The sequence below is a fragment of the Monodelphis domestica genome, chromosome 1 (assembly GCF_027887165.1).
Source record: "Monodelphis domestica isolate mMonDom1 chromosome 1, mMonDom1.pri, whole genome shotgun sequence".
Lineage (NCBI taxonomy): Eukaryota > Metazoa > Chordata > Mammalia > Didelphimorphia > Didelphidae > Monodelphis > Monodelphis domestica.
In genome coordinates this window covers 73,482,034-73,509,908 of record NC_077227.1, presented here as the reverse complement: position 1 = coordinate 73,509,908, position 27,875 = coordinate 73,482,034, and the positions used below count along the sequence as shown (strand labels likewise).

Below are 27,875 nucleotides of genomic sequence, written 5' to 3'. Positions count from 1 at the left end.
AATAGCATACTTGTTTACCCCATTTGGCATTTTCTTAACAAATGGAATAGTTAGCCATTTCCTTCTCCAGCTCATTGTACAGATAAGTAAACTGAGGCATACAGGTTGAAGTGGCTGGCCCAGAGATAGCTGTTAAGTGTCTGAGACCAGATTTGTACTCAGGTCTTCTGACTCCAGGCCCAGTACTCTATTCACCATGCCATCTAGCTGCCCTTAGTAGGCACTTAATATATGCTTATTTCCTTTCTTTTCTTCCTTTCTCCATCATACACCTTTGATTTCCCAGCATCACATAACAAGTACATTAGGAGCAGAGCCAACCCTTCTGTTCATTTTTTCAGAGACAAAGAAGATGGAGTTATTTCTGAAGGGGAACAGTGTCTTATAGAGGTGGCAACTATGGAAGGAAAACAGATGCCAAAAAGGAACTCCAGAGAAGTTTGGTTCCCAGTGTCCCCCGGTGTCTTTTATAATCTTGATAATTCATAGTATGGTCCTGGGCATGCCTGTAGCTTGTACTCCAATTGAAGGTCAGAAAGCCATTCAGTGGCAAAACTTACGTAGAGTTTTTTGTCAGTCATATTGGCACTAATAGGAGCCTACCCAGTCACTAGAGAATCAGTGCTGTGGGACATCCTGCCTGAATCACTGAAATGAAGATTCTCTTGGAATTTCCTAATGAGGAATTAGGAATGAACATCACAGCACTAAGAAACCCCTGTCACTGGATCAATGTGGCTGAGATATAAGAGAAACCACATCTCTGGGTCAGTTTAACCTTAGCATTTAAGCAGTGTGGGGCCTGGGGCCAGACTCTGCAAACCAGATTTCATAGACCCCCAGTTTCCTAATGCTTTCTCAAAATAGTGAATTTGTTTGGCCCATCCTAGCGGCCCATCAAGGTGGGAGGGGAAGTACAGGGGCACCTCCACATCTTAAGAATCAGTAGGAGAGATCTAAAAGCATTCTAGCTGGGAAAGATGGAGGCAACTGAATATATAACCATATGGTACTCTTCCACCTCCAAGAGTGTTAATTAGCTTCCCTTACATTTGGACTAATAAAACAAAAACATAGAACAGCTATTATTTACATAGTGACACACATATAAATGACTCACACTTGAGCTTATCTATAGAGGCAGAAGAATCCATTTCCTCTTCCTGATGGTTTCCCTCTTCTCATTTATAATCTGGACAACTCCTAATACAGCCCTGGGTGAAATTATAGCAGAAATCAAGATTAAGAACTTGTTGTCATGGTTCTGTCTCCTATTTACTAATTGCTGTGGTTCCACCTTTATTGCTTATGGCTATCTATCTCTCCTACCATGCAACTGTTCATTTTCTCAAAGTCTGTTCTTGAGCAGCTGGCCTTGCTAATGATTATTCTTTAACCTCCCAGATTAGGATGGAGTTGGACTTGGGGTTTCTATTTTCATCAGTCTTGGCAATTGTCCCTTCTCTCTAGGGAATGACACCAAACTTGTCCTTTAAACAACAGGCTTTTACCATCACTGTAGCAACTACCTGCTACTTCTGCTCAAATGAGATTCCATTTCCACTCCTGAACAAGTTAAAGTGGATGTCTCCTTGTGGGCTTCTCTCTCTCCTTTCTCTGAGTTTCCCATTGGGTCTTGAGAGTCAGAGATCATCCTTCATTCCTTCTATCTCCTAGTCTTCATTCCCTCTCTTCCATCACAGCCACTGGACATGGCATGGAAATGAGCAACTTTAAGAAAGCAGCGGAGAGAATAAAAGAGGAAAGGGACAGAGAAAGGATTGCTCAGGAGCGAGATCTGTGACACATAGGATGGGGAAAGAGAAATAATACCTCATTATGTTCTCCCCCATATAAAAAGGTTTTCAGTCCCTGCAGATGATGCCAAATTCCTATGGCACATGTGTACTGTTTGCGTAATTTCTATATCACGTAGGACTCATGAATCACACAGAGTAGAATTCTTTACAGTCAGCTATATAGATAGACTTGGATACCTGCGTGCCATCTTCCCAGACAGCTCTTCCTAGCAATCACCTCTAAATTACACACTATACGTGACAACCTTGTTTATCAGTGGCAGGTCATTGCATTTCAACTGGTTACCTGCTTATACATTCCAGAAACTTCTTCGGCAACTTAAAGCCACTTAGGAACACCCTGTCACTGCAGTTTTCCTTTCATCCATTGGCCTGTAGCCCTATGTCTGCACCCAGGACTGCCTAGGATGAATAGGGATGTCTCCCACCCCTAAGTAAGAGGAGAGAGGGCATTACAAGGCACTTTACAAACCTTGAAATGTTAGTTATCATCATTATTGCCGTCCTCCTTCCTTTCCCCTGTATTAAAACCCCCTCATATAAAAGACAAATGTTTTTCTTTCAACCAAATAGAGACTGGCAAGGAAGGTGAGCAACCTGGAACTCTAAATCAAGGTATATCAATACCCCAGCCTTATTGATTCTTATAGGACTGATAAATGACCGTGAGAGGGCTTTCTCAGTGGTATCTGAGAGAGCTTTTTAGGAAAGTTTATTGAGGTCCATCTATCAAGAAGGGGGCTGCCCAACTTGGAGTTATTTGGCAGCGGCTTTTGTGGGTAGTGGCTGTTGTAGGAGGGCTGGTTTTTACCAGGTGCTTTTCTGTTAAATAAAAAATGAGCACTTATCTTGTGGGGGAGGAGGGAAGGAGAGGGGAAGTCTACTTCAGATAATATGCAATTCTCTCCTGGGTCCATAGATCCCTGATAGTGCAACTCTGTAGAATTGGAATCCCATTTTCAAATATGAGGGTGATGGTTACATCAACATTCCTATGTCCTATTTATTGATCGGTTGCTGTCATAATAGTATTACCCAACTGAACTTCCAATGCTTTAGAACTTGCATGGCCCAGCAATTGGATTTTGCTCTCTTTCTTGAGATTTAATTAAACTTGTACTTTATGGGGTTCTTGAAGAAGAACTTACTTTTGCTTTCTCTGGCTCTCTCTTCTTTGGTGTTTGTCTCTCTCTCTTCTCTGCCCATCTCTGTCTCCATTTCTTCCTTTCTATCTTTTTGCTTCTCTCTCTCTCTCTCTCTCTCTCTCTCTCTCTCTCTCTCTCTCTCTCCTCACTCACTGCTCTAAATCTCTCTAACTTTTTCTGTTTCTTTTCTGTCTCTCTGACTCTGTCTCTGTCTATCTCACTCTTTCTCTATGTTTTTTTCTGTTTCTCTTATGTATCTCCATGAAAGGATTTAATATCTCTTCTTACAGAGAGTTTGTCTGTAGACTTGGAGTTAGGAGATGCATTTATTGGGGAAATTATCTGTTGGAAACCAGAAATATCTTACTCTTTCATATTATATGTTTTGACAACATGATTTATTGAAAGAGAACTGGATGTGATGTAAGAAGGTCTGGGTTCTAATTCCAATTCTTCTGATTACTAATAGTGTGACCAAAGGCAAATTATTTAAGTTCTCAGGGTTTCATCAACATATAAAAGATGGGAGTTCGACAAAATGACCTTTATGAACCTCTTGACTCAGCATCTGATTATTCACAATTATGAAAAGGTGGCAGATGCTGACAATCCACATATACACCTCAGTTCTTCTCTACAGGACTGATAGTGAATAAATTCCTTTACCTTCTGCGGCTATTGAAGATATTCTGTTATTCTCTAACCTTGACCTCCTGATCTATTAAACAGGAATGATAATATAGGAATATGAAAATCAGATGCAATGATGGTTGAAAAGCTATTTGTTGGGGGCAGCTGAATGTCTTAGTGGATTGAGAGCCAGGCCTAGAGATGGGAGGTCCTAGCTTCAAATCTGGCTTCAGACATTTCCCAGCTGTGTGACCCTGGGCAAGTCATTTAACCCCAATTACCACTCTTCTGTCTTGGAACCAATACCTACTATTGATTCTAAGGGGGAAGATAAGAGTTTTTTAAATGCCATATAAATGTCAACTATCAATACTATCTAATAAATAAATTAGATTCAGTCTGGTTTAGTATGAGTAGGCTTAGAGTCAAGTTAACCTAGGTTCAGAACCCATATATAATATTCATTAATTGTGAGACCTTGGTTAAGTTGTTTAGCCTTTAGGTACTTTGAGCAACTCTGAAGGACTTATCTAAATCATAGGTTGCCATCTGCATTGGTGGAAAGATGAGTCTCACATGGGGAGTTCTCTACACATTGTAGTTATACAATAAATAAATTAGTGTTAATATGATAGTGGGTGTTTATGGGTTATTTTGTTATTCATACTTGGTGACCTATTTATATTTTCATTGAAGTCTCCCTGAAACACAATAGCTTTGTAGATTGTAGCTTTTTGGTGCCCTTCAAACAAATATTAGCTAGATGCCTCTTTAGGATACTGTAGGATTGTTCCCATGTCCATTGGAATTGAATTGAACTCAAAAGTTAGGAGAACTCTACTCCTAAATCTATTTGGATTCTTGGTTGCTCTATAATCAATATTCTTTTTACATTGACTCCATTTCTCTACCTAAATTGTAGTGCTGATTATACCTTTTTGACAAGGATGTATTAATAATTGGAAGAAAACATGGTGCCATGGAAAGAGCACTGAATCCCAGCTCTGACACTTACTACTTGTGTGACATTGGGCAAGTGATTAATCTCTCTGGGTCTCAGTGTCATAGGATCATAGTTTGTGAACTAGAAGAGATCTTAGAAATTATCCAGTCCAACACTCTCAGTTTAAAGAAAATGAAACTGAGGCCCAAGGGAGGTTAGGTAGCTTAAACCAGATTATTCAGTTCATAAGCATTTTAGGCAAGATTTAAACTCAAGTTTTCTTGACTCTAAGCCCTCCAATCAAGATATATGAATTATTTCATTAGACTTTCCTCATTTGTCAAATGAAAGAATAGGACTAGATGACCTCTGAGGTCTCTTTCAAGTCTTAATTTATTATCATATGAAGACAAAATGTGATTTGTTATGAGAATTAGATCATATATAAAGCTAAACAGGATTGCTCTGTGATGATCATAAATACTGTAACTTTATATGAGAAAATATCAAATGAAACTTTAAAAATTCTACTTTCTTTTCAATGAAGGCTGAGGGAAACACGAATATTTATGAACTTATGAGGAAAATGGGATTGTGTCTGTACAAGTGATCTGTGGTGATAAGATATCGCCTTTTAGAAACCTCATGTAAATATATCATTTCTAGGGCTTTCAATAGGAGAACACATCTTTCCATTTGAGGACACATCTTTGCCTTTGTAAATTGCCCTGTGAGATGGTATGATGAAAACCACATAGCATTCTGTTACAAGAGTCATCATTTGTTTGGTATATAGGGTATTTTGACTTTCTGTCTATTAGTGGTCTTGGAGTATCAGAGGGTCAGTGAATGATCATTTTGAATTGGGTAATTTTACAGCTTATATTTATAGATGTCTTATTCACTAAATCTTAAGTCATCAACTGAGAGGTGAACTTAGTGTTCTGAATGTCATTGATGGGTAAAGTCTGAACTCATAAACTCCTAGTCATCTACAGACCAATTTTCTTTTTATCTAGCCATTACTTGTATTGGATGAAAATGACAACCTGACATTATAAAATCCACCTTAGTCTGTTCCTCGATAGCTTGGGTTTAGGGTCTTTCTATTAGAACAGAGGTGTCAAACTCTTGGCCAATGGTCACCAACACTCTCCAGTACTTCTGGAACCAGATTAAAGGGTAATTGGGAAATGTTTAGCAAAATAAATCAAAATATAATATGACACCAATAATGTTAATTTGTGATTTTCTAAGTCAATATGTGGTCCACAGAGACCAGTGGATACCACAATGTTAGAAAATAGAGCCTAGCATGGTGATAGCTAAAGGTGTCATCCTGACCTTTCCATTTAGATTACTTTCATAATTAAACAATTACTCTCTCTTTCCTAACTCCTGCTTTAATCAACAATTTAATCAACAAAGTGTATAGAATGGACTCACTTATTTGGCAGCGATCCTCTGTAAACAACACCTCAATTGGTTCAAACTTTCCAGTGACAAAATAATAATGAAAAAGGAGAGCGCTGAGTGAAAGACAGTGAGGTAATTCTATTGTCTTTCATTGGCCATTAGGAATTTACTTTCAGTTAACCATGCTAGGAAAATGTAATTAAACACATGGTTGATAACCATAGCCATGGGTGCCGATCAGAAAAAATGATTGTTGCTTCCAAGATTCTGGGGATTGTTATTACACATCTTTTGCTGGAAACTATGCACTTCACAACTGCGAACCTCCTGTGAGCTTCCTCATATTTTCAATCAAATTATTACACACTAGAAATATGCATAAGGGAAATTATTCTACGCACTTTATGGTATGTTGTTGCTGGTAGCGGTAATTGAAGTACCTTTCCCACTTATGAAAGTACTAATTTTATTTGTTTTTATTGCTTTTCCAGATGCAATTATTTATTTAGTGTGCTTTGGCTTTATTAAATTATGTTTACTATAGGAACATCATAAAAATGTATGAAAACAACACATCAGCCCAGCTAGCCCAGTGACCTGTATTGAGAAATCTAGTGTTATTTTTCATATCCAAACATAATAGAATAACGTAAGAATAAACAGATAATCTCCACTACAAAACAATGCAATTTCCATGTAATACAATAAAACACCTGGACAATATGATTTCATAAATCTTGGCTCTAAAATTTACATGAGTTGGGTGTTAGGTGGTTATTTTAGGACACATGGTATTTCTAAATGGAATCATTATAATATCAGATATAATTAACCCCAAAAGCAGGCAGTAAACAGGTTTGAGTTGGTGAATGAGAAATGGAAAATAGTTTTAGTGACAAAAGACAAGCAAAGCAGGGAAAAGAAAAAAAGAATAAAGGTTCCATCCTATGAAGTTTCAGAACTTTACAACTACAAGTTGGGTGGTAGGACATGGGAAATCTTGGTGTTGGTCCCCAACCCCTCAATTTCTATGTATCAGGGCTTCATTCAGTTACTCAAACGGCATTTTGATACACAATTTACTCTATATACCTACTGCAAGGAGAATGAGAAAAGCTTTCAACCCTTGAGACATTTTGGTTTTAGTACTTTTTTTTTCTTTTAGGAAAACTTTAACTGAATGGCTTCCTGATATTCTATAATTCAATGAAGATGTATAGCTTGTTGACAAAATAAGGGTCCCTTGAGTTGTCCTGAGCCTGAGCAAGAATACCAAGTTAGATGAGTACGAGCCATGACAGCATCTCAGAAACAGTGAAAAAAATAGTTAAACTAGCCAGTGCATTCATGGAGGTCACCGCCATACCCACCTCATGCGTAGAGTGTAGCTCTCTTCCTATCTCCTTTTCACAGTCTTTGAATTTCAGAGTTGGAAAGGATATTAAATACCATATAAGGGATCTGATATTTTTTCATACCAGTAATAGGGAGCCACTGAAGTTTAATGACAGGGGGAGACATGGCTAGACCTGCCCTTGAGGAAAATCACATTGAAAGCTGTGTAGAAGATGGGTTGGAATGGGGCAGCATATATTTGCTGCATTGCTCTAAATATTTAGCTTTGGAATCCCTTTTGAAGACCAACTGTAACTTCAGTCTATTCTTCTGGTTGTCCTTAATGGTGGCAAATTGTTATCTCCTGAGGATGCATTTAAAGTATGGAAAGAGTCATTCAGAGGAAGCTCTTCTAAATGATAGTGAGGTATTAAGTATCCATACTGGGGCCATTTTGCATGAATGGGTCACCAAGTGGTCCCAGTGAAAAAGTTCCAGAAGGAGTTTCAATCTTTCTTTAGAGGTAGGAACCAACACTGTTGCCTTCTTGGGCCACATGGGAAACTCTGAAGGTCAAAAGATCATAGGACTTCTTATGGGTCCCCTGGAAAAGCCAGTAGAGATTTCAATCTTCATGATTTGTTATGTCTTGCTCAAGAAAGTGAAATCAATGAGTAGCATTTTCTGGTGTGTGTGTGTGTGGGGCAGATATCTACTTAGTTCAAAGAAAATCTTTCCATCTATTAGGGCTGCCCTGTAATGGAATGTGTTGCTTTGTGAGGCAATGAGCTCTCTATTAGTAGACATGTTCAAGCAGAGATTGGTTAGTCACTCACTGATCAGGGATGTCATCGGAAAATGATGAAGTAAAAAGAACTCTCAATTTTCAGCCCCTAAATCTGAGATCAGATCCCAGCTCTGCTACCAGCTAGTTGTGTGGCTTTTGGACCAAATCTCCTAAACTTACTGTCATTAGCCTTATGTATAAAACGGGACAGAATTTGTTCTATCTCCCTCAGAGATATTTTGAGGAATGTGCTTTATAAACTATTAGATTGTTGGGGAAGGATTCCAACAAAATTAAATGAAATATAAAATGCTTTATCAGTCTTAAAGTGTTATATAAGTGCTAGCTATCACCTTCATTACCATTATCATCATCATTATCCTGAACTGGGAGAAAAATTGGACTAGATGGCCTCTTCTCAGTCTTTTCCTACTCTAAGATTCTATAATTCCTAAACTAAAACCAAACTACTCCATCATTCAGGATCAAATGAAATGACATTTTAGTACCACAATACCTGGCATATAGAAGACACTAAATGACTGTTTATTCCCTCCTCATCTTCATTCATGGACACAAAGCTCATGTATGGAATGAAGGCAAAAAGCTATATCAATGATCAATCATTTGATTGATCAGTTTGACTTATGACCAATCCATGTGCTCCCAAGGACTTCAGTGTTACATGCCTAGATGTCAGGTAGTCAGCTGGTTAGACGCCAGATCATTTACTCCCACCAATTTATCCAGAATTGTGACCACTGACATCTTGGTTTGTTTGTCAAAGGTATCAGGTATTAAAGACCTCTAAACACACATCTTCCTCCCCTTCTCCAATCTTTATGAGCTCCTCTATGCCCACTTTTCAGGGTTTGGGAGATCTCTTTGGATGATGGTGCACTTTCCGAAAGAAAGCGGTCATCTGTAACTCTGTTGTTGTTCTTGTATTGCAGCCAAGAATCACGGAGGAAAACTTAACATATGCCGAGCTGGAGCTGATCAAACCTCACCAGGCATCCAAAGGCCTTCCCACAAGCACCGTCTATGCCCAGATCCTCTTTGAGGAGAACAAGCTGTAAACCTGCCTCCCAGCATCTGCCCTCCAGAGCTTTTCTAAACATCCTATTTAATACTCATCAGGCTCATTATTTATGAAACCTCAGAAACTAAGCCCTTATTTTTGTACTTTTTACTTTAATACTTGGGTGTTGTTGTGGGGTCTTTCCCCCCAAAACATCCCCAATGTTTAAAGGAGGCACAGAATGGGCTTCTGACAAAGAACCAGGAGCCCCAACCCTCAAGTTCTTCTCTAAGGGCACCTATGACAGATTGGTCAATTTAATTTTCTTCTTTTCTGGACCAGGACCCTATTTGACCTACTTCTCAAATTCTGGGAGCAACAGAGAAGATTCTTCTGCTGAGCCAGTCCCCCTGAAGTCTTCCTTTATCGCAAGCCTTTGTTATAAACCTAGAGAATGTATTTTTTACTCTACTCTTCCTGTAACAATGATATCAAATCTGTAACATATAAGTAGAGGAAATGCCATTATAGAGCAAAGTGTATGATGGTAGCTATGTCATAAGTGGTCTTCAAAGGACCAGAATCACATGGATAGAGGACCTGGAAGCTCAAAATCCATTTTGTAAGAATATTTTTGTTTTAACTGCTTACTAATATCCCTGATTACAAGACCCCTAAGAGTCTAGTGGAGTAGATGTCTGGGCTCAGGGTGGGGTAGACTTCATTCCCAAACTAACTGTGAACTCTGGCTTCCTTGGTGCTCCCATTTTTCTACATGAAAAAATGGAGATGAAGCAGCAGGTTTTGTAGGGAGAAGACCTTGGAATCAGGAAGATCTGAGTTCAAGTCCTCCCTCAGATATATATATATGTAGTATATGTATCTGTATGATATAGGGCAAATCACTTTAACTTCTGAATGCCCCAGGCAACTTTCAAAGGCTGTAAATTACTAGAGAGTTGTTCATCTGTGTTAGTGGAAAGAATTTTCATACCTGAAGATCTCTACATTGATGGAATCATAGCTTTTGTTACTCCCCACCCCAATCCTAATTCCCCATGTTATGAGGTCAAGTGAATTTAGGTCGAGAGAGGGCTTAGAACCCACTGGCTGAGATCATCTAAGTATATGGTATGAGTATTTGTGGTTAAACATTAGCTATGCCCCATGATATGTCAACACTTCTGTTTTTTTATTGACACTTTGGGATCTGCTTCCCTTTTCAGCCATGGTGCACAACCAACATTGATTGGGGATGTAACTGAAATACTGTAATGTGTAAAGTTCCTCTGACCATCTCCCTTAATCAGAAGGGCAAGATGTCCAAACCCCCCTAGCCAAGCTGTCTTAAAGATCTACTTTATGGAAAGTGTTTTTTGATCTGACACTGACATTCCTCTGCACAGAAAGAGGAAAGAACATGGACCTGTGACTCGCCAGTCAGATCACAGATTTTCAGAGGAGAAGGATCCCTGTGCATAAACTGAATTCCTAATGTGACCTTTTCCTGATGTGTTTGTTTGTTGTTCAGGATCACTGAATGAATGTCATGCAAGTTTTGGGGTTGGGGTTACATCACAAAACATGTATATAATGTAAATAATATATTTTAAATGGTCCTCTCTGGGTTCTTGTCCTGACTCTTTCACTCATTAGTCGAGCAACCTGGGAAAGGAAAATGGTCATATTCCTTGACCTATCCACTACAGAAAGTCCTTGTGAGAATCGAGCGAAAATTAAAAAAATGAAATTTGAAGGCACAGAAAATGTTTAGTCTGAAAAAAAAAAAGACTCAGGGGTTGCGGGATAACTATCTTCAAATATTTGAAGGGCTGCCCCCATGAAGGCAGCATTTGATTTGTTTTGTTTGGCCCAAAAGGGCGGAACTAGAGGCCATGGGTCGAAGATACACATAACAATTTTTGAAAATAGAAAGAAAACAAACTTTTTGATAACTAAGGCTATCTGAACATGGGTTGACTCTGAATCTGGTGAGTTCCTTTTCCCATATTAAAGATTGGATGATAATTGGTGAATTATACATACATACATACATACATGCATACATACATATGTATACATGCATGTAAGTGTAATTATATATAATGGAGATAATATGCACTATTATGCACTGGTTCAGCAAGATGACCTAAGTTCTTTTGGATGCTCTAATTCTGAGATTTTATGAAGAGAAGATGCTCTGATTTTCATCTCTCATCCCCATACTTGGATAAAAGTATGTGTTCAATAAAAATGACCCCACATTGTGTGTTTATGTTCAGAGTTCACTTCTCCATTTCTACTTCAACAAAGCAAGTTGAAGGCAATGTCTAATGGTTTCTATCCTAGCATTAAAAAAAAAAAAAGGCAGAAAAGAAGAGCTCTTTTACTTTGCCCTGTAAATAGGAGATCCTTTCCAACACTCTTCAGACATTTTACAACGCTGCAGCTATCTGAAAAAGACCTGATTACATATACTAAGAGGAAGAGGACTGGTTTTTTTTTAAAGCATGTTTCTCAAAAATGCATATTGCTATAAATAGCCAGACTGCTAATTTTTAAAATACATGTCATCATTCAAAAATTTTAAGTGTTATTTTGTTCAGGTCTTCTTTTGGAAGCATGCATACTTCTGATAAGATAAAACAAAGGCAACAGTACCTTCAAAAGCCCATTATAATAAATGAATATTCAAATTCCTCTGCGTACAATGCAAAAAATGGTACAGTATAAATCCAAAGTATTATAATACAAGCTATATCCTTAATTAACTACTTATATATTCACCACAGGATTATAAATTCACCTAAGCACAGACCATTCTAGACCTCAAATTCCAGGACCCAGAGATAGAAAGCCAGACAATACCACAGATAACAGCAATAGCAATATAAAAATGGATCCAGTGCTTTAGTTCCTTCTACTCATCCAGGTCTTACCCTGACTAGGTGAGGGGGTAGCAATATAAAAATTAAATAGCTCAAAAAAGATAGAAGCCACCAACACCATAAACATAAGCAGAATAAGATGGGAATCGAGTTGTGTCTGGCACCATCTTCAAACAAAAAACAGCTAATGAAATCTATTGTCAAATTCCCATAGTTCTCTCCTTTTAAAAGACATCATTAAATGAGTTTCACACTAATATTTGGAGAATATACCTCAGAATTAATGAGCAAGCTGTGAGATAAGGTATTAAAGAGAGAGGGGTCACTCCAAAGCAGCCAATTGCTCAATGTCATGCCTTACTTCCTTTGTATGCTCTTCAAATTCAATTCTTTCTGAGAGGATTCCTTTTCAGTCTTGTTTTTGGCTCTTTCTTTGTCCAGTTTCAGGAATTCATTGAGTGTTAAATCTTCAATCTTCTTAATGAAGATGAAGGCACAACTAGACAAGTTCTTTTTACGATCCAACATAGGTTCATCTTTTTGTTCCCATTCCTATAGTTCCTTGAAATAGAAGAAGCACTGGGCTAAATCAGGCTCATTCTCACTTGGGCAATGGACGAACCCAGCTTTAGCCATCTGCTCCTGTGCGCAGGCTCAGTCTTCCATAAAGGACCAGTTCTGGAATGTAGAGATGTGGGTGTCTAGCAGGTAGAGTTGCCACATTGGAGGTAGCAGGAGGATGCTCTTCTTGACAACTCTAATGCAGAACATTTCAAATTTAGCCACCATCCAGCATGCAGAGTGCATCTCTCAGTAAAAATGTTTAAAAAGCCAAATGATGATCAGCCAAATGTGGCAATGGTGCCCAGATCAATGAGGTGATTGGGAGCCTGATAGAAGAGGTCAGAAATAGCAGCATTTCAGCTTGGAAATCCATAAGGAAAGAATCAAAGAAATGCTAAGCAGCAGAAAGATAGCCCAGCTGAGGTTAATTGAAACTAGTATATATTTGTAATGAATCAGGTCCAAAGAGCTTATTTTGATATGTAGCCTACCAGACACATTTTGGGAAATATTTCAATTGTAGAAGAACTCCAAGCCTTAGTTCTAAAATCTATCCAAGGCATTCTTTCATTTTTATATGCTTTGAGTCACCTTTTGGGGCTCCCCGATGTCTTTGAATGATCAAAGAATTCATAGGATTGACTGAGGTTGGATTCAATTTCAGGTCACTGTGCAGAACTCATCTCTCTTCCAAAGAAGCAAGTGAAGGCCTTGCATCTGTGTCTAGGTGAGGAACCTGAAAACTACATTAATATTTCTTTTTATCAATCATTATATTCCCCCTCAATTATTTGTATAAACAGTTTCCAAAATTAAAAAAAAAATGAATGTTCAATTATCTTCCTCAGTCCCCAACCCCCTGAAATAGTAAGTAGTCTTACAGATTTTACAAGTGCAAATATAAAACATTTTTCAATCCTTTTTTAGAAGAAAACCTGAACAACAACAAAAAAGAATGATAAAAAAGTTTGCTTTGGCCTGGATTCAGATTCTATCAGTTCTTTCTCTGGAAGCAGATGTTATTTTTTATCATGAATTCTTTGGGATTGTATTGCTGAGAATAGCTAAGTCATTCACAGTTGTTCATTGTCATTGTGTACAATTTTCTCCTGGTTCTGCTCATTTCACTCTGCTTTAGTTCATGTAAGTCTTCCTAGGTTTTTCTGAGCTCCTCTTGCCTGTCATTCCTTACAGCATAATAGTATTCCATTACTACCATATACTATAACTAACTTAGCCATTCTCCAGTTGGTGAGCATCCCCTCACTTTCCAATTCTTTGTCCCCTCAAAAAGAGCTATTCTAAATATTTTTGTACATTTAAGTCCTTCCCCTTTTTATTTTTTATTTCTTTGGAGTAAAAACCTAGTAATGCTATTGCTGGGTCAAAGAGTATATATTAGTTTATAACCCTTTGGGCATAGGTTCAAATTGCTCTCCAGAATGGTTGAATCAGTTCATGATTCTCCCAACAGTGTATTGGTTTCCCAGCTTTTCCACACCCCTCCAAATTTTGTCATTTTCTTTTTCTGTCATTATAGCCAATCTGATAATTGGGGTGGTACCTCAAAGTTATTTTAATTTGCATTTCTCTAATTAATAGGGATTTAGAGCATTTTTGCATGATGATAGAGAGCTTTAATTATTTGTTTGAGAACTGCCTATTCATATCTTTTAACCACTTATCAATTGAGGAATATTTGTATTCTTACACATCTGAGTCATTTCTCTATGTAATTCATAAATTAGGCCTTTAAAATAGAGAACTATAAAAAAGTTTTGTACCATTATGATTACTGTGTATTACTATTCATCCTATCCTCCCTCATTTAGTACCATTATGTCCCCTAATTTGCTCTCTTTTTTATCAGTCCCATCCTGCTTTTCTTATTCCCATCACCTCCTACTTTCCTATTGGATAACATAGATTTCTAAATCCAATTGATTGTGTATGTTCTTTCCTTATTAAGTCAATTCTGATGAGTAATGTTCATGTGCTTCCCTTCACATACCCCCACCTTTCCCTCCATTATAAAAGCTCTGTTATAGGCAATAATTTACTTCATTCAATTTTTCCTTCTTCCTTCCAAGGCATTCCTCTTTCTTATGTCTAATTTTATTTTATTACACCATCCCATCATATTCAATTTATGACCTGCCCTCTATGTGTGTATATATATACATATATATATATACATATATATATATATTCCTCCTAACTGCCCTAATAATTATAAAGTTCTTAGAAGTTACAAGAATCAGCTTCTTATATAGGTATATATATAGTTGAACCCTATTGAATGTCTTTTGAGTTCTCTTTTTTGTTTGCCTTTTTTAAACTTCTCTTGAATCTTTTATTGGAGAGTAAAATTTTCCATTCAGGTCTGGTCTTTTCATCAGGGATTTTGAAATTTCTCTATTTAATTGTAATAACCATTTTCTCCCTGAAGGGTAATATTTAGTTTGGCTGGGTAAATAATCCTTAGTTGAAGTCCTAGCTCTTTGCCATCTGGAATATCATTTTCCAGGACCTATGAACCTTTACTGTAGATTTTGCTAAATCATCTTGCTTCACAACATTTCAATTGTTCCCCTATGACTGCTTGCAATATTTTCTCCTTGACATGGGAGATTTGAAATTTGGCTATAATATTCCTGGAAGTTACTGTTTTGTGATCTCTTTCAGGAGGTTATCTGTGGATTATTTCTATTACTATTTTACCCTCTGGTTCTAGAATATTAATACAGTCTTCCTTGATAATTTCTTGAAAAATTATGTCTAAGGTTTTTTTGTTTGTTTTATCTTGGTTTTTTAAGTAGTCCAGTAATTTTGAGATGATTTTTCCTGGGTTTATTTTCCAGATCAGTTGTTTTTCCAATTATGTTTTCCACATTTTCTTCTATTTTTTCATTCTTTTGACTTTGATTATTTCTTTTTTTTCTTTTTTTAAAAATTTTATTTAGTTAATTTAGAACATTATTCCTTGGTTACAAGAATCATATTATTTCCCTCCCTCCCCTACCTGCACCCTTCCCATAGCCCATAAACAATTCCCCTGGGTATTACATGTGTCCTTCATCAGAACCTATTTCCATGTTGTTGATGTTTGTACTGGGATACCTTGACCAATGTAGTCAAGCAGTTGTTTTAATTTGGTGTTTCTACTCCCACATTTTTCTTCTGAATGTGGATAGTGTTCTTTCTTATAGATCTCTCCAGGTCATCCAGGATCACTGCATTGCCACTAAGGAAGAAGTTCATTACATTTGATTGTACCACAGTGTATCAGTCTCTGTGTATAATGTTCTCCTGGTTCTGCTCCTCTCACTCTGCATCAATTCCTGGAGGTTGTTCCAGTTCCCATGGAATTCCTCCACTTTATTATTCCTTTAAGCATAATGGTATTCCATCACCATCAGATACCACAATTTGTTCAGCCATTCCCCAATTGAAGGGCATCCCCTCATTTTCCATTTTTTTTTGTCACCAAAAAGAGCTCAGCTATGAATATTTTTGTACATGACTTTTTCCTTATTATCTCTTTGGGGTACAAACCCAGTAGTACTATGACTGGATCAAAGGGCAGATGGTCTTTTAGTGTCCTTTAGGCATAGTTCCAAATTGCTCTCCAGAATGGTTGGATCGATTCACAACTCTACCAGCAATGCATTAATTTCCCAAATTTGCCACATCCCCTCCAGCATTCATTACTTTGCATTGCTGTCATGTTAGCCAATCTGCTAGGTGTGAGGTGATACCTCAGAGTTGTTTTGATTTGCATCTCTCTGACGATGAGAGATTTAGAACACTTTTTCATGTGCTTATTAAAAGTCTTGATTTCTTTAGTGAAAATTGCTTATTCATGTCCCTTGCCCATTTATCAATTGGAGAATGACTTGATTTTTTGTACAATTGATTTAGCTCTTTGAATAATTAAACATTTGTCAGAGGTTTTTGTTATGAAGATTGTTTCCCAATTTGTTGCTTCCCTTTTAATTTTGGTTGCATTGGTTTTATTTATACAATTTTTTTAATTTGATGTAATCAAAATTATTTATTTTATATTTTTGATTTTTTCTAACTCTTGCTTGGTTTTAAAATATTTCCTTTCCCAAATATCTGACATGTATATTATTCTGTGTTCACCCAATTTACTTATAGTTTCCTTCTTTATGTTCAAGTCGTTCACCCATTCTGAGTTTATCTTGGTGTAGGGTATGAGATGTTGATCTAAACCTAATCTCTCCCACATTGTCTTTCAATTTTCCCAGCAGTTTTTATCAAATAGTGGATTTTGGTCCAAAATATGGGATCTTTGGGCTTATCATAGACTGTCTTGCTGAGGTCACTTACCCCAAGTCTATTCTACTGATCCTCCTTTCTGTCTCTTAGCCCATACCATACTGTTTTGATGACCACTGCTTTATAGTTTGAGATCTGGGACTGCAAGGCCTCCTTCCTTAGCATTTTTTTTCATTATTTCCCTGGATATCCTTGATCTTTTGTTCTTCCAAATGAACTTTGTTATTTTTTTTTCTAATTCAGTAAAGAAGTTTTTTGGTAGTTCGATGGGTATGGCACTTTGATGATTTCTTGATGTTTCATGGAGTCATTAGTTTCCACTTGTCTAGTTTTAATTCTTAACTCATGATTTTCTTGACCAAGCTTTTGAAACTCCTTTTTCATTTGACCAATTGTATTTAGTAAAAGATTCCTTTCCTCAGTGAATTTTTGTACCTCTTTTTCCATATGGTCAATTTGCCCTTTTAAGAAGTTCTCTCCAGTGCATCTTTGTATGTATTTTTCCATTTGACCAATTCTACTTTTTAAAAAGTTCTTCTCTTCATTGAATTTGTGTCTCTTTTACCAATCATCCTATTCTGTTTTTTAAAATATTAATTTCTTCAATATTTTTTATTTTTCCTTTACTAAGCTGTTGATTCTTTTTTCATGATTTTCTTATATCACCCTCATTTCTTTTTGCAATTTTTCTTTTGTCTTTCTTATTAGATTTTTCAAATCCTTTTTGAGCTCCTCCATTAGTTCTTTTTGGGGTTGAGACTAATTCATATTTTTCTTGGAGGTTTTGGATTATTGATTTTGTTTTCTTTTGAGTTTGTGTTTTGGTTTTACATATCACCAAATTAACTTTCTGTGATGATATTTCATTTATTTATTTTTTGCCCATGTCCAATCTTTTTCTTTTCTTTTACTTTAAAGAAATCTGCTAAACATGGGTTCTCTACTTGTGGTGGAGGGAGTACTGTTCCAAGCTTCAGGTTCTTTGTGTAGGTTCCTTCAGAGCTATCTCTGAACATCTATAAGTTTTCAATTCTTCAAAGGTTTATGATGTAAGGAGAGATTTACTTAATACTCTCAGCCTGTGCTCTGATCTGTGAGTAACTACAAGCACTTTTTTATCCCTTGGCACTGTAACCAAGATCCCCTGCTCCCCTGTGACTACAAGTGCTGCTGGGTACTAGTACTCCTTCTCTCCTTGAGATTGTGGTCCTGAACTTCAATCTAGTTCTTCATATGGGCAATGCTACAAGAACCTTACACACAGAGCCAGCAAAGGGACTCTTGGAGTTTTCTTTTGAGCACTTATCTCACCGCCCCCAACCACCTGTGGCTGAGAGTTCCAAAAGCCTTTGCTGCTCATTCAGTTGTACACAAAGTACACATATCTGTTATTACACTTATGCTACTTGCTCCAGTGCACTAGATCTTTCATGCTGGCCTTATAAGTTGTTTTGAACTAAAAAATTACTTCACCCCATCTTTTTGAGTGTTATGGTGCTCCAGAATTCATTTTGAGGCTTTATTATCAGTTTTTTTGAAGGGTAATTTGGTAGAGATTAGGCAAGTCTGTGTACCTCCTTTGCTATCTTGGCATCACCTTGATATTTCTTTACTTTTTAAGCATTTACTTTTTTATAAAATAAAATTGAGTTCCAATTCTTTCTTTCCTTCCCATCCCTCACCCATCTCTGAGACAGTAATCAATCCAATAAAGACTTTACATGTACAATTTTGTAAAAGATTTTTATATTAGTCATTTTATGGAAGAGATAGTATGTTAATATTTCTAACCCCTTGAAAATTTTGTCTCATATTTATATAACACTTTTCATTCTTCCAATATTTAAGAACCTTGATTAAAGTTAATTTCATTTTATAAATAGGAAAAAATGGGAACACACAGTTCAAAGGATTTAATTCTTAAGTGTTTAATAAAAGAGGTTAGTCTAGAAAGTTAAAAACTACAGATCACCCTAAAGCATCATTTAAACTATGAGATTCAACCTCAGCATCAGATGTCAGCAAGAAAAAAAAAAGCAAACAAAGTCTGGACTAAATTAAAGAATAAAAAAGCATTTTGAAGCAGTCACTATGTGCCATGAACTGTGCTAAGCATGAGGATCACAAATACATGAAGATGAGACAATCCCTGAACTCACAGAGCTTACATTTTAATTGGGAAAATCAATAGATAAAAGATAGAAAGAGCTAGAAAGAAAAAGGTGGCAAACAGAGCAGAATAAGGTAAATATGCATAGCAGTAAAATTTAAATTGGCTAGAAAGTGACCTCAGGAACTGGTTCCAAACAAGATAAGATGAAAACTTAGCTAACAGAGTCAAGGATCTCAGGGGACAGAGTCCCCTCGTTCTGATGAGAGGAGGTTGAGGAAGATAATCAAAAAAGGAATGACTAAGAAGTGATATAGAGGCTTGATCTTAGTAACATATAGTGAAAGTATTCATATGAGAGTCTGGGTTAGATTCCATTTGGTTTCATGGAGAGAGGATTAGGAGAATGACATGATCTAGAAATGTCTAGGAAAAATAATAGATACTACAAATAATTATTTGAAAGGCAATGATGAGATATCATCAATTATTCAAATGAGATCATTTGGAAACCTTAAAGCATTATATATGCTGGTTATTATTATACTAACATTCCTGGGATTCAGCTAAAATAGTACTTAGAGGAAAAATTATCTTCCTGAAACACAAGTTAATAAAATAGAAAATGAAAAGATTAATAAAGTGAATATGCTTTAAAAAACAATACAAAAAGAAACCTAAAAGAAATACAAAAGGAAAAAGCTTGAAAATTAGAGTGAAACATAAATGGAAAAGTAAAAAGATTATTGGAAGAAAATCAAAAGGCCAAAATTTAAAAAAGCATAATCATAAAATACAAAACTAATAAAAAGAATTGTCACAAACTTACAACATAGTTATGTTCTAGGAAAACTGGGAATTTAAAAGAAATTTAGAACTAACATAATATTTATTTTACTTCTTTTTTTTTTAAATATATTTTATTTGATCATTTCCAAGCATTATTCGTTAAAGACATAGATCATTTTCTTTTCCTCCCCCCCACCCCCCATAGCCGACGCGTAAGTCCACTGGGCATTAGATGTTTTCTTGATTTGAACCCATTGCTTTGTTGATAGTATTTGCATTAGAGTGTTCATTTAAAGTCTATCCTCTGTCATGTCCCCTCAACCTCTGTATTCAGGCAGTTGCTTTTTCTCGGTGTTTCCACTCCCATAGTTTATCCTTTGCTTATGAATGGTGTTTTTTTTCTCCTGGATCCCTGAAAGTTGTTCAGGGACATTACACTGCCCCTAATGGAGAAGTCCATTACGTTCGATTATACCACAGTGTATTAGTCTCTGTGTACAATGTTCTCCTGGTTCTGCTCCTCTCGCTCTGCATCACTTCCTGGAGGTTGTTCCAGTCTCCATGGAACTCCTCCACTTTATTATTCCTTTGAGCACAATAGTACTCCATCACCAACATATACCACAGTTTGTTCAGCCATTCCCCAATTGATGGGCATCCCCTCGTTTTCCAGTTTTGGGCCACCACAAAGAGCGCAGCTATGAATATTTTTGTACAAGTCTTTGTGTCCATTATCTCTTTGGGGTACAGACCCAGCAGTGCTATGGCTGGGTCAAAGGGTAGATATTCTTTTGTCGCCCTTTGGGCATAGTTCCAAATTGCCCTCCAGAATGGTTGGATCAGTTCACAACTCCACCAGCAATGAATTAATGTCCCTACTTTGCCACATCCCCTCCAGCATTCATTACTTTCCTTTGCTGTTATGTTAGCCAATCTGCTAGGTGTGAGGTGATACCTCAGAGTTGTTTTGATTTGCATCTCTCTGATTATAAGAGATGTAGAACACTTCTTCATGTGCTTGTTAATAGTTTTGATTTCTTTATCTGAGAACTGCCTATCCATTTCCCTTGCCCATTTATCAATTGGAGAATGGCTTGATTTTTTGTACAATTGATTTAGCTCATTATAAATATGAGTAATTAAACCTTTGTCAGAGGTTTCTATGAAGATTTTTTCCCAATTTGTTGTTTCCCTTCTGATTTTAGTTATATTGGTTTTGTTTGTACAAAAGCTTTTTAGTTTGATGTAGTCAAAATTATTTATTTTACATTTTGTGATTCTTTCTATATCTTGCTTGGTTTTAAAGCCTTTCCCCTCCCAAAGGTCTGACATGTATACTATTCTGTGTTTACCCAATTTACTTATGGTTTCCTTCTTTATGTTTAAGTCACTCACCCATTTTGAATTTATCTTGGTGTAGGGTGTGAGGTGTTGATCTATTCCTAGTCTCTCCCACACTGTCTTCCAATTTTCCCAGCAGTTTTTATCGAATAGTGGATTTTTGTCCCAAAAGCTGGGATCTTTGGGTTTATCGTATACTGTCTTGCTGAGGTCGCTTTCCCCCAGTCTATTCCACTGATCTTCCTTTCTGTTTCTTAGCCAGTACCAAATTGTTTTGATGACTGCTGCTTTGTAATATAGTTTGAGGTCTGGGACTGCAAGGCCCCCATCATATGTGTTTTTTTTCATTATTTCCCTGGATATCCTTGATCTTTTGTTCTTCCAAATGAACTTTGTTATGGTTTTTTCTAAATCAGTGAAGAAGTATTTTGGTAGTTCAATGGGTATGGCACTAAATAGATAAATAAGTTTGGGTAGGATGTTCACTTTTATTATATTGGCTCATCCTACCCATGAGCAGTTAATGTTTTTCCAATTGTTCAAGTCTAGTTTTAGTTGTGTGGCGAGTGTTTTGTAGTTGTGTTCATATAGTTCCTGTGTTTGTCTTGGGAGATAGATTCCTAGGTATTTTATTTTGTCTAAGGTGATTTTGAATGGGATTTCTCTTTCTAGTTCTTGCTGCTGAGCTGTGTTGGAGATATATAGAAAAGCTGATGATTTATGTGGGTTTATTTTGTATCCTGCAACTTTGCTAAAGTTGTTGATTATTTCAATTAGCTTTTTAGTTGAATCTCTAGGATTCTTTAAGTAGACCATCATGTCATCCGCAAAGAGTGATAACTTGGTCTCCTCCTTGCCTATTCTGATGCCTTCAATTTCTTTATCTTCTCTAATTGCTACTGCTAGTGTTTCTAGTACAATGTCAAATAGTAGAGGTGATAATGGGCATCCTTGTTTCACTCCTGATCTTATTGGGAATGCATCTAGTTTATCCCCATTGCAGATGATATTAGCTGTTGGTTTTAGATATATACTGTTTATTATTTTTAGGAATGACCCTTCTATTCCTATGCTTTCGAGTGTTTTTAATAGGAATGGGTGTTGTATTTTATCAAAGGCTTTTTCTGCATCTATTGAGATAATCATGTGGTTCTTGCTAGTTTGCTTGTTGATGTGGTCAATTATGTGGATGGTTTTCCTAATGTTGAACCAGCCCTGCATCCCTGGTATGAATCCTACTTGATCATGGTGAATGATCCTTCTGATCACTTGCTGGAGTCTTTTTGCTAGTATCCTATTTAAAATTTTTGCATCTATATTCATTAGGGAGATTGGTCTATAGTTTTCTTTCTCTGTTTTTGACCTGCCTGGTTTTGGAATCAGTACCATGTTTGTGTTGTAGAAGGAGTTTGGTAGAACTCCCTCTTTGCTTATTATGTCAAATAGTTTGTATAGTATTGGGGTTAACTGTTCTCTGAATGTTTGATAGAATTCACAGGTGAATCCATCAGGCCCTGGGGATTTTTTCTTAGGAAGTTCTTTGATGGCTTGATGGATTTCAATTTCTGATATGGGATTATTTAAGAATCCTATTTCCTCTTCTGTTAGTCTAGGCAGTTTGTATTTTTGTATATATTCATCCATTTCTCCTAAATTGGTGTATTTATTGCCATATAATTGGGCAAAGTAATTTCTAATGATTGCCTTAATTTCCTCCTCATTGGAGGTGCTGTCCCCCTTTTCATCTTTAATGCTGTGAATTTGCTTTTCTTCCTTCCTTTTTTTAATTAGATTGACCAGTACTTTGTCTATTTTGTTTGTTTTTTCAAAGTACCAGCTTCTTGTCTTATTTATTAAATCAATAGTTCTATCACTTTCGATTTTATTAATTTCTCCCTTAATTTTTAGGATTTCTAATTTGGTTTTCTGCTGGGGGTTTTTAATTTGATCGCTTTCGAGTTTTTTCAATTGCATTTCCAATTGATTGATCTCTGCTCTCCCTTGTTTGTTAATATGAGCTTTCAGGGATATGAATTTGCCTCTGATTACCGCTTTGGCTGCATCCCAAAAGGTTTGAAAGGATGTTTCGCCATTGTCATTTTCCTTGATGAAATTATTAATTGTTTCTATGATTTCTTCTTTAGCTAGACGGTTTTGGAGTATCATATTGGTTAGTTTCCAATTGGTTTTAGATTTGGTTTTCCATGTACCATTACTAATCATTATTTTTATTGCCTTGTGATCTGAGAAGGCTGCATTCATTATTTCTGCTTTTTTGCATTTGTGTGCTATGTTTCTGTGACCTAATGTATGGTCAATTTTTGTGAATGTGCCATGTGGTGCTGAGAAGAAGGTGTATTCCTTTTTATCCCTATTTATTTTTCTCCATATGTCTATTAATTCTAATTTTTCTAAGATTTCATTCACTTCTTTTACCTCTTTCTTATTTATTTTTTGATTTGATTTATCTAAATTTGATAATGGTTGGTTTAAGTCTCCCACTAGTATGGTTTTATTGTCTATTTCTTCCTTCAATTCTCCTAGTTTCTCCATTAGAAATTTGGGTGCTATATTATTTGGTGCATACATGTTGATTAATGATATTTCCTCATTGTCTAGAGTCCCTTTTAACAAAATATAATTACCTTCCCTATCCCTTTTGATCAGGTCTATTTTTGCATTGGCTTTATCAGATATCATGATTACCACTCCTGCCTTCTTTCTATCAGTTGAGGCCCAGAAGGTCTTACTCCATCCTTTAATTCTGACCTTGTGGGTGTCAACCCGCCTCATGTGTGTTTCTTGAAGACAACATATGGTAGGGTTTTGGATTCTAATCCATTCAGCTATTCGTCTACGTTTTATGGGTGAGTTCATCCCATTCACGTTCAAAGTTATGATTGTCATTTGTGGACTCCCTGGCATTTTGATTGCCTTCCCTAATTCTAACCTTTTCTTCTTCGGCTCTACCTTTTAGTCCAGTGATTTACTTTGAATCAGTCCCCCTTGTCCCCTCCCTTGATGTTTCCCTTTTTAGTCCCTCCCTTTTTGTTCCCTCCCCCTCCCCCCTCTCTTTCCCTCCCTTTTTGTTCTCCCTCTCCCCCTCCCCCCCTTGGTTTTCCCTTCTCCTTACCCTTGTTGGGTAAGATAGAATTCAAGATCCCAATGGATCTGGATGTTTTTCCCTCTCAGAGTTGATTTCCCTGAGATTGAGGTTTAAGTAAACCCCCCCCCCCTCTCTTCCTCTCCTTCTTATAGGAGTTTTCTTCCCCTCCCCTTCCCCTGTGAATCTTTGTGTGAGAACCATTATTCTATTTGGTCTCTCTTTACCCCCTATTTATACATTACATTTTCCCCACATATTAGTATACATAGGTTGATATAAATGTAGTCCTTATAGAAGAGAGTTTGAGTAAAAGAAGATAACATTTTTCCCCTTTCCTTAATATTTACCTTTTCAGGTATTCCTTGCTCTTTGATTTTCGGTATCAAACTTTCCACAGAGCTCTGGTCTTTTCTTTGCAAAAAGTTGGAAGTCTTCTATTTTGTTGAATGCCCATACTTTCCCTTGGAAGTATATAGTCAGTTTTGCTGGGTAGCTGATTCTTGGTTGGAGACCCAGCTCTCTTGCCTTTCTGAAGATCATGTTCCATGCCTTACGATCATTCAGCGTAGAACTTGCAAGGTCTTGTGTGACCCTGATTGGCATTCCTTTATATCTAAATTGTCTTTTTCTGGCTTCCTGTAGGATTTTTTCTTTTGTTTGATAGCTTTGGAATTTGGCAATTACATTCCTGGGAGTTGTCTTTTGGGGGTTTAGTGTAGAAGGTGTTCTGTGAGCTCTGTCAGTGGATGTATTGCCCCTTTGTTCTAGAATCTCTGGGCAATTTTCTTTGATTATATCTTGTATCACCATGTCCAGTTTGGTGTTTATTTCTGGCTTTTCTGGGAGTCCAATTATTCTTAAATTTTCTCTTCTCCCCCTGTTTTCCAGATCTATCACCTTGTCGGTGAGATATTTTATGTTCTCTTCTAATTTCTTGGTGTTTTGGCTTTGCTTTATTAGTTCTTGCTTTAAAGCCTGGTTTTCTTTTACAGTTTGGTCAAACTGGTTTTGTAGATGCGTGAATTTCTTTTGCATCATTTCCCACTTTTCCTCCCAGAGGGCTTCCATCTTTTTGGTCCTTTCTGATTCAAATTCTTCATGTGTTTGTGGAGAGTTTCTATTTCCTTTGGAAGATTTTGGAGAATTTTCTTGTATATCTTCTTCTATCTGCTCTGTATTTTGTATTTTGGCTCCATAGAATGTGTCCAGAGTCGCCCCTTTCTTCTTATTTTTCTTGGTATTTTGGGGCTTCTGTGCTTCTGTGGAGTTTGTCATCTCTGAACGTGGAGGATTGGCTTTTCTTGTCTTTGTCTGGTGATCAGAGGCTTTAGTCCTGGGCAGATGTTGGTTCTATGAGCGTTCCCTGGGTTAAACTGAATATGCCTCACTGGAACTGGAATGGAAGGGTCGGACCACGAGGCCACACTCTCCCCCTGGCTCGATTTCCGGAAGTTGCCTTCAGAATCCCTGGCCGTGAGGCTGTTTCGTCGGCCTGCGGGGGGATGGGCTGCCGCTTCCCCAAGCTCCGAGAGCACAGACTTTCACTGAGACTTGGATAGCAGGATCCAGCCCGTGAGGCTGTCTTGCCCGCCCTGAGGGTTGCTGTTGTTTTGACCAGCTCTCTGCAGCAGAAGCCCCAGGCAGTAACTTTCACCCGGACTGGGACTTGGGTAGAAGACCCTGAGGGTTGTTGTTCCTCAGACCCTGCTCTCTGAGCCCGGCGCGGCTGCAGCTTCCGGGAGCCTTGGACTCTGTGCTCCTACCCCTGAGGTCCGAGGGATCTCGGGTTCTGGCTTTTAAGGGGAGCCGTACCTTTTGAACCGGGTCCAGGTCCAGGAGGAGGGTTCCCAGGGTCTGTGCTGTTGATCGTTTTGAATTTCGGCGCCTTAGGAGCTTCTAGTTTGAGATCGGTCGGGAAGGGTTTTCCGGAGATCTGAACTTCAGCTTTCTCTAAGCCGCCATCTTAACCGGAAGTCCATAATATTTATTTTAAAAATAATATCATTTGAATTAGAAAACTTACACAAATTGATCAATGAAATTATATTCCAATGGTGAAAATGCAATGCACTTAACAACATACCTAGTAAGAATAGTATACCTGAGAAAGTCATGGGTTTCCTTTAACTGTTTATTCTTCAAGCAAAGTCTAGATGACCACTTGCCTGACATGCTGAAGATGAGATCTCCTCAGGTATGGGTTAGACCAAAAAGATCTCCTAGATCCCTTTCAACTTTGAGATACAATCAGTTTCTAATTCAGGGATGTTTTTAATTATATTTTATGTCTTGGAAGTTTGGCAAAACCTGTGACGCCCTTCTCAGAATAATGTAGTTAAAGATTTAAATGGATACTTGTGATTACAAAGGAAACTAATCACACTGAAATATAGTTATGAAAAGATTTTTTTTAAGTTCATTGATCTCAGGTGAAGAACACCTATTCTAAAGGCAATAAACCAGAAGATTAAATGTGGGCATTTTGTTAGGTGACAGAGAGAACTGAAAAGAATGATTTTCCTCATGGTGATAAGTAGGGGAAATAAAAACATAGAATTAAGAAGCTTTTTAATCATTGGAAGTGGGCATCACCACTGAGGCCAGAGAAAAATCTATTAACATTCTATAAAATGGAAAAATCTATAACAGCCAAAAGCCCCATAAAAATCAGTGAACCCCAATCCCTCATTGTTGGAAGACCTCATTCTGTGACCAGTTTGCATTTTGGGTGGTTGGATCAGTGTCAAATTCTCTTAAAACCTCCAACCCAGGGGATATATACAAGCTTTTCTGTCACTTTTTTCTTGCCTTGTTTTCTCAGTAAACCATTAGGGAAGATTTCACTCCCATGACATCTTTCTAATAGAAGGAAATTCAGGCAGCTTTAGAGATGCAAACCTTATAATAACACCTGGGAAAACTTCCACAAATCAGATGGCTGCTGAGAAATAGATCCTATGCTGAATAATTCTTCCTCCATCCCTTTCCTTACTGAGATATAATGATATAGTTATTTTTTAATACAAAAAGCAATTTGTTAAAAAGTTATATCCTAAGGCTCTGTATTTATTGCTTCTCGGAGATCTTTCTGAGGTTTTTCTCTCAATTGACAGAAAGAGTAGAGGATTTTTCTCTATGGAGCTCAAATGACTTCAGGGGCTTCATCTCATTAGTTCTCAGCACTTCTTCTGAAGGAACAAAAGCTATAGGATGAAGAGACTTGACCCTCAGTGGTGGCTTTATACAATGGCCACTGGACTCTGCCATGATTGCATCCGCATGCTTGATAATAATATTCTTCCTTTACCTTCAAAGGTGACTGAAAGGACCCTTATAGATCTATAGCACACCTCCCTTATTTTCTATAAATGGTGGAATTATTCCCCTCTCCCACAGGGAGACCACAGAATAGCCATCTTGGGTTATAAGTACTCTGTGGAGCCAAATTCACTCAAACTCAAAGTTCATTAGACCTGGTCAATATGTTATGATGTTTTCTTTGTTTCTTCAGTTAGTACAAAGTATAATTGATTGGTACAGTCCCTGGTTATTCTCTCTACCACAAGGCTTTCCCAACTCCAGCCTATATTATACTCTGCTATCAATTAATCTTCCTAAGGTGCACATCTGACCATGTACCCCACTCTTACTCACCCCCACCCATTCAATGAATTCCAT

General features: G+C 37.2%; 1 protein-coding gene and 1 pseudogene across 2 annotated transcripts in view; one reads left to right on the top strand and one right to left on the bottom strand.

Moving 5' to 3' along the window:
* Positions 1 to 11,372, top strand: part of VSTM4 (V-set and transmembrane domain containing 4) — a 126,765-nt gene extending 115,393 nt beyond the window's left edge. For both annotated transcript variants that reach the window (XM_056800757.1, XM_007478603.2), the window contains exon 8: positions 9,030 to 11,372. In XM_056800757.1, coding sequence (XP_056656735.1) covers positions 9,030 to 9,155 — 126 coding nt within the window. In that variant the 3' untranslated portion in view covers positions 9,156 to 11,372. The remainder of the gene's footprint in view (positions 1 to 9,029) is intronic.
* A 935-nt stretch (positions 11,373 to 12,307) lies between these two features.
* On the bottom strand, positions 12,308 to 12,792 carry LOC130457082 (baculoviral IAP repeat-containing protein 5-like; annotated as a pseudogene).
* Positions 12,793 to 27,875: the final 15,083 nt, after the last annotated feature.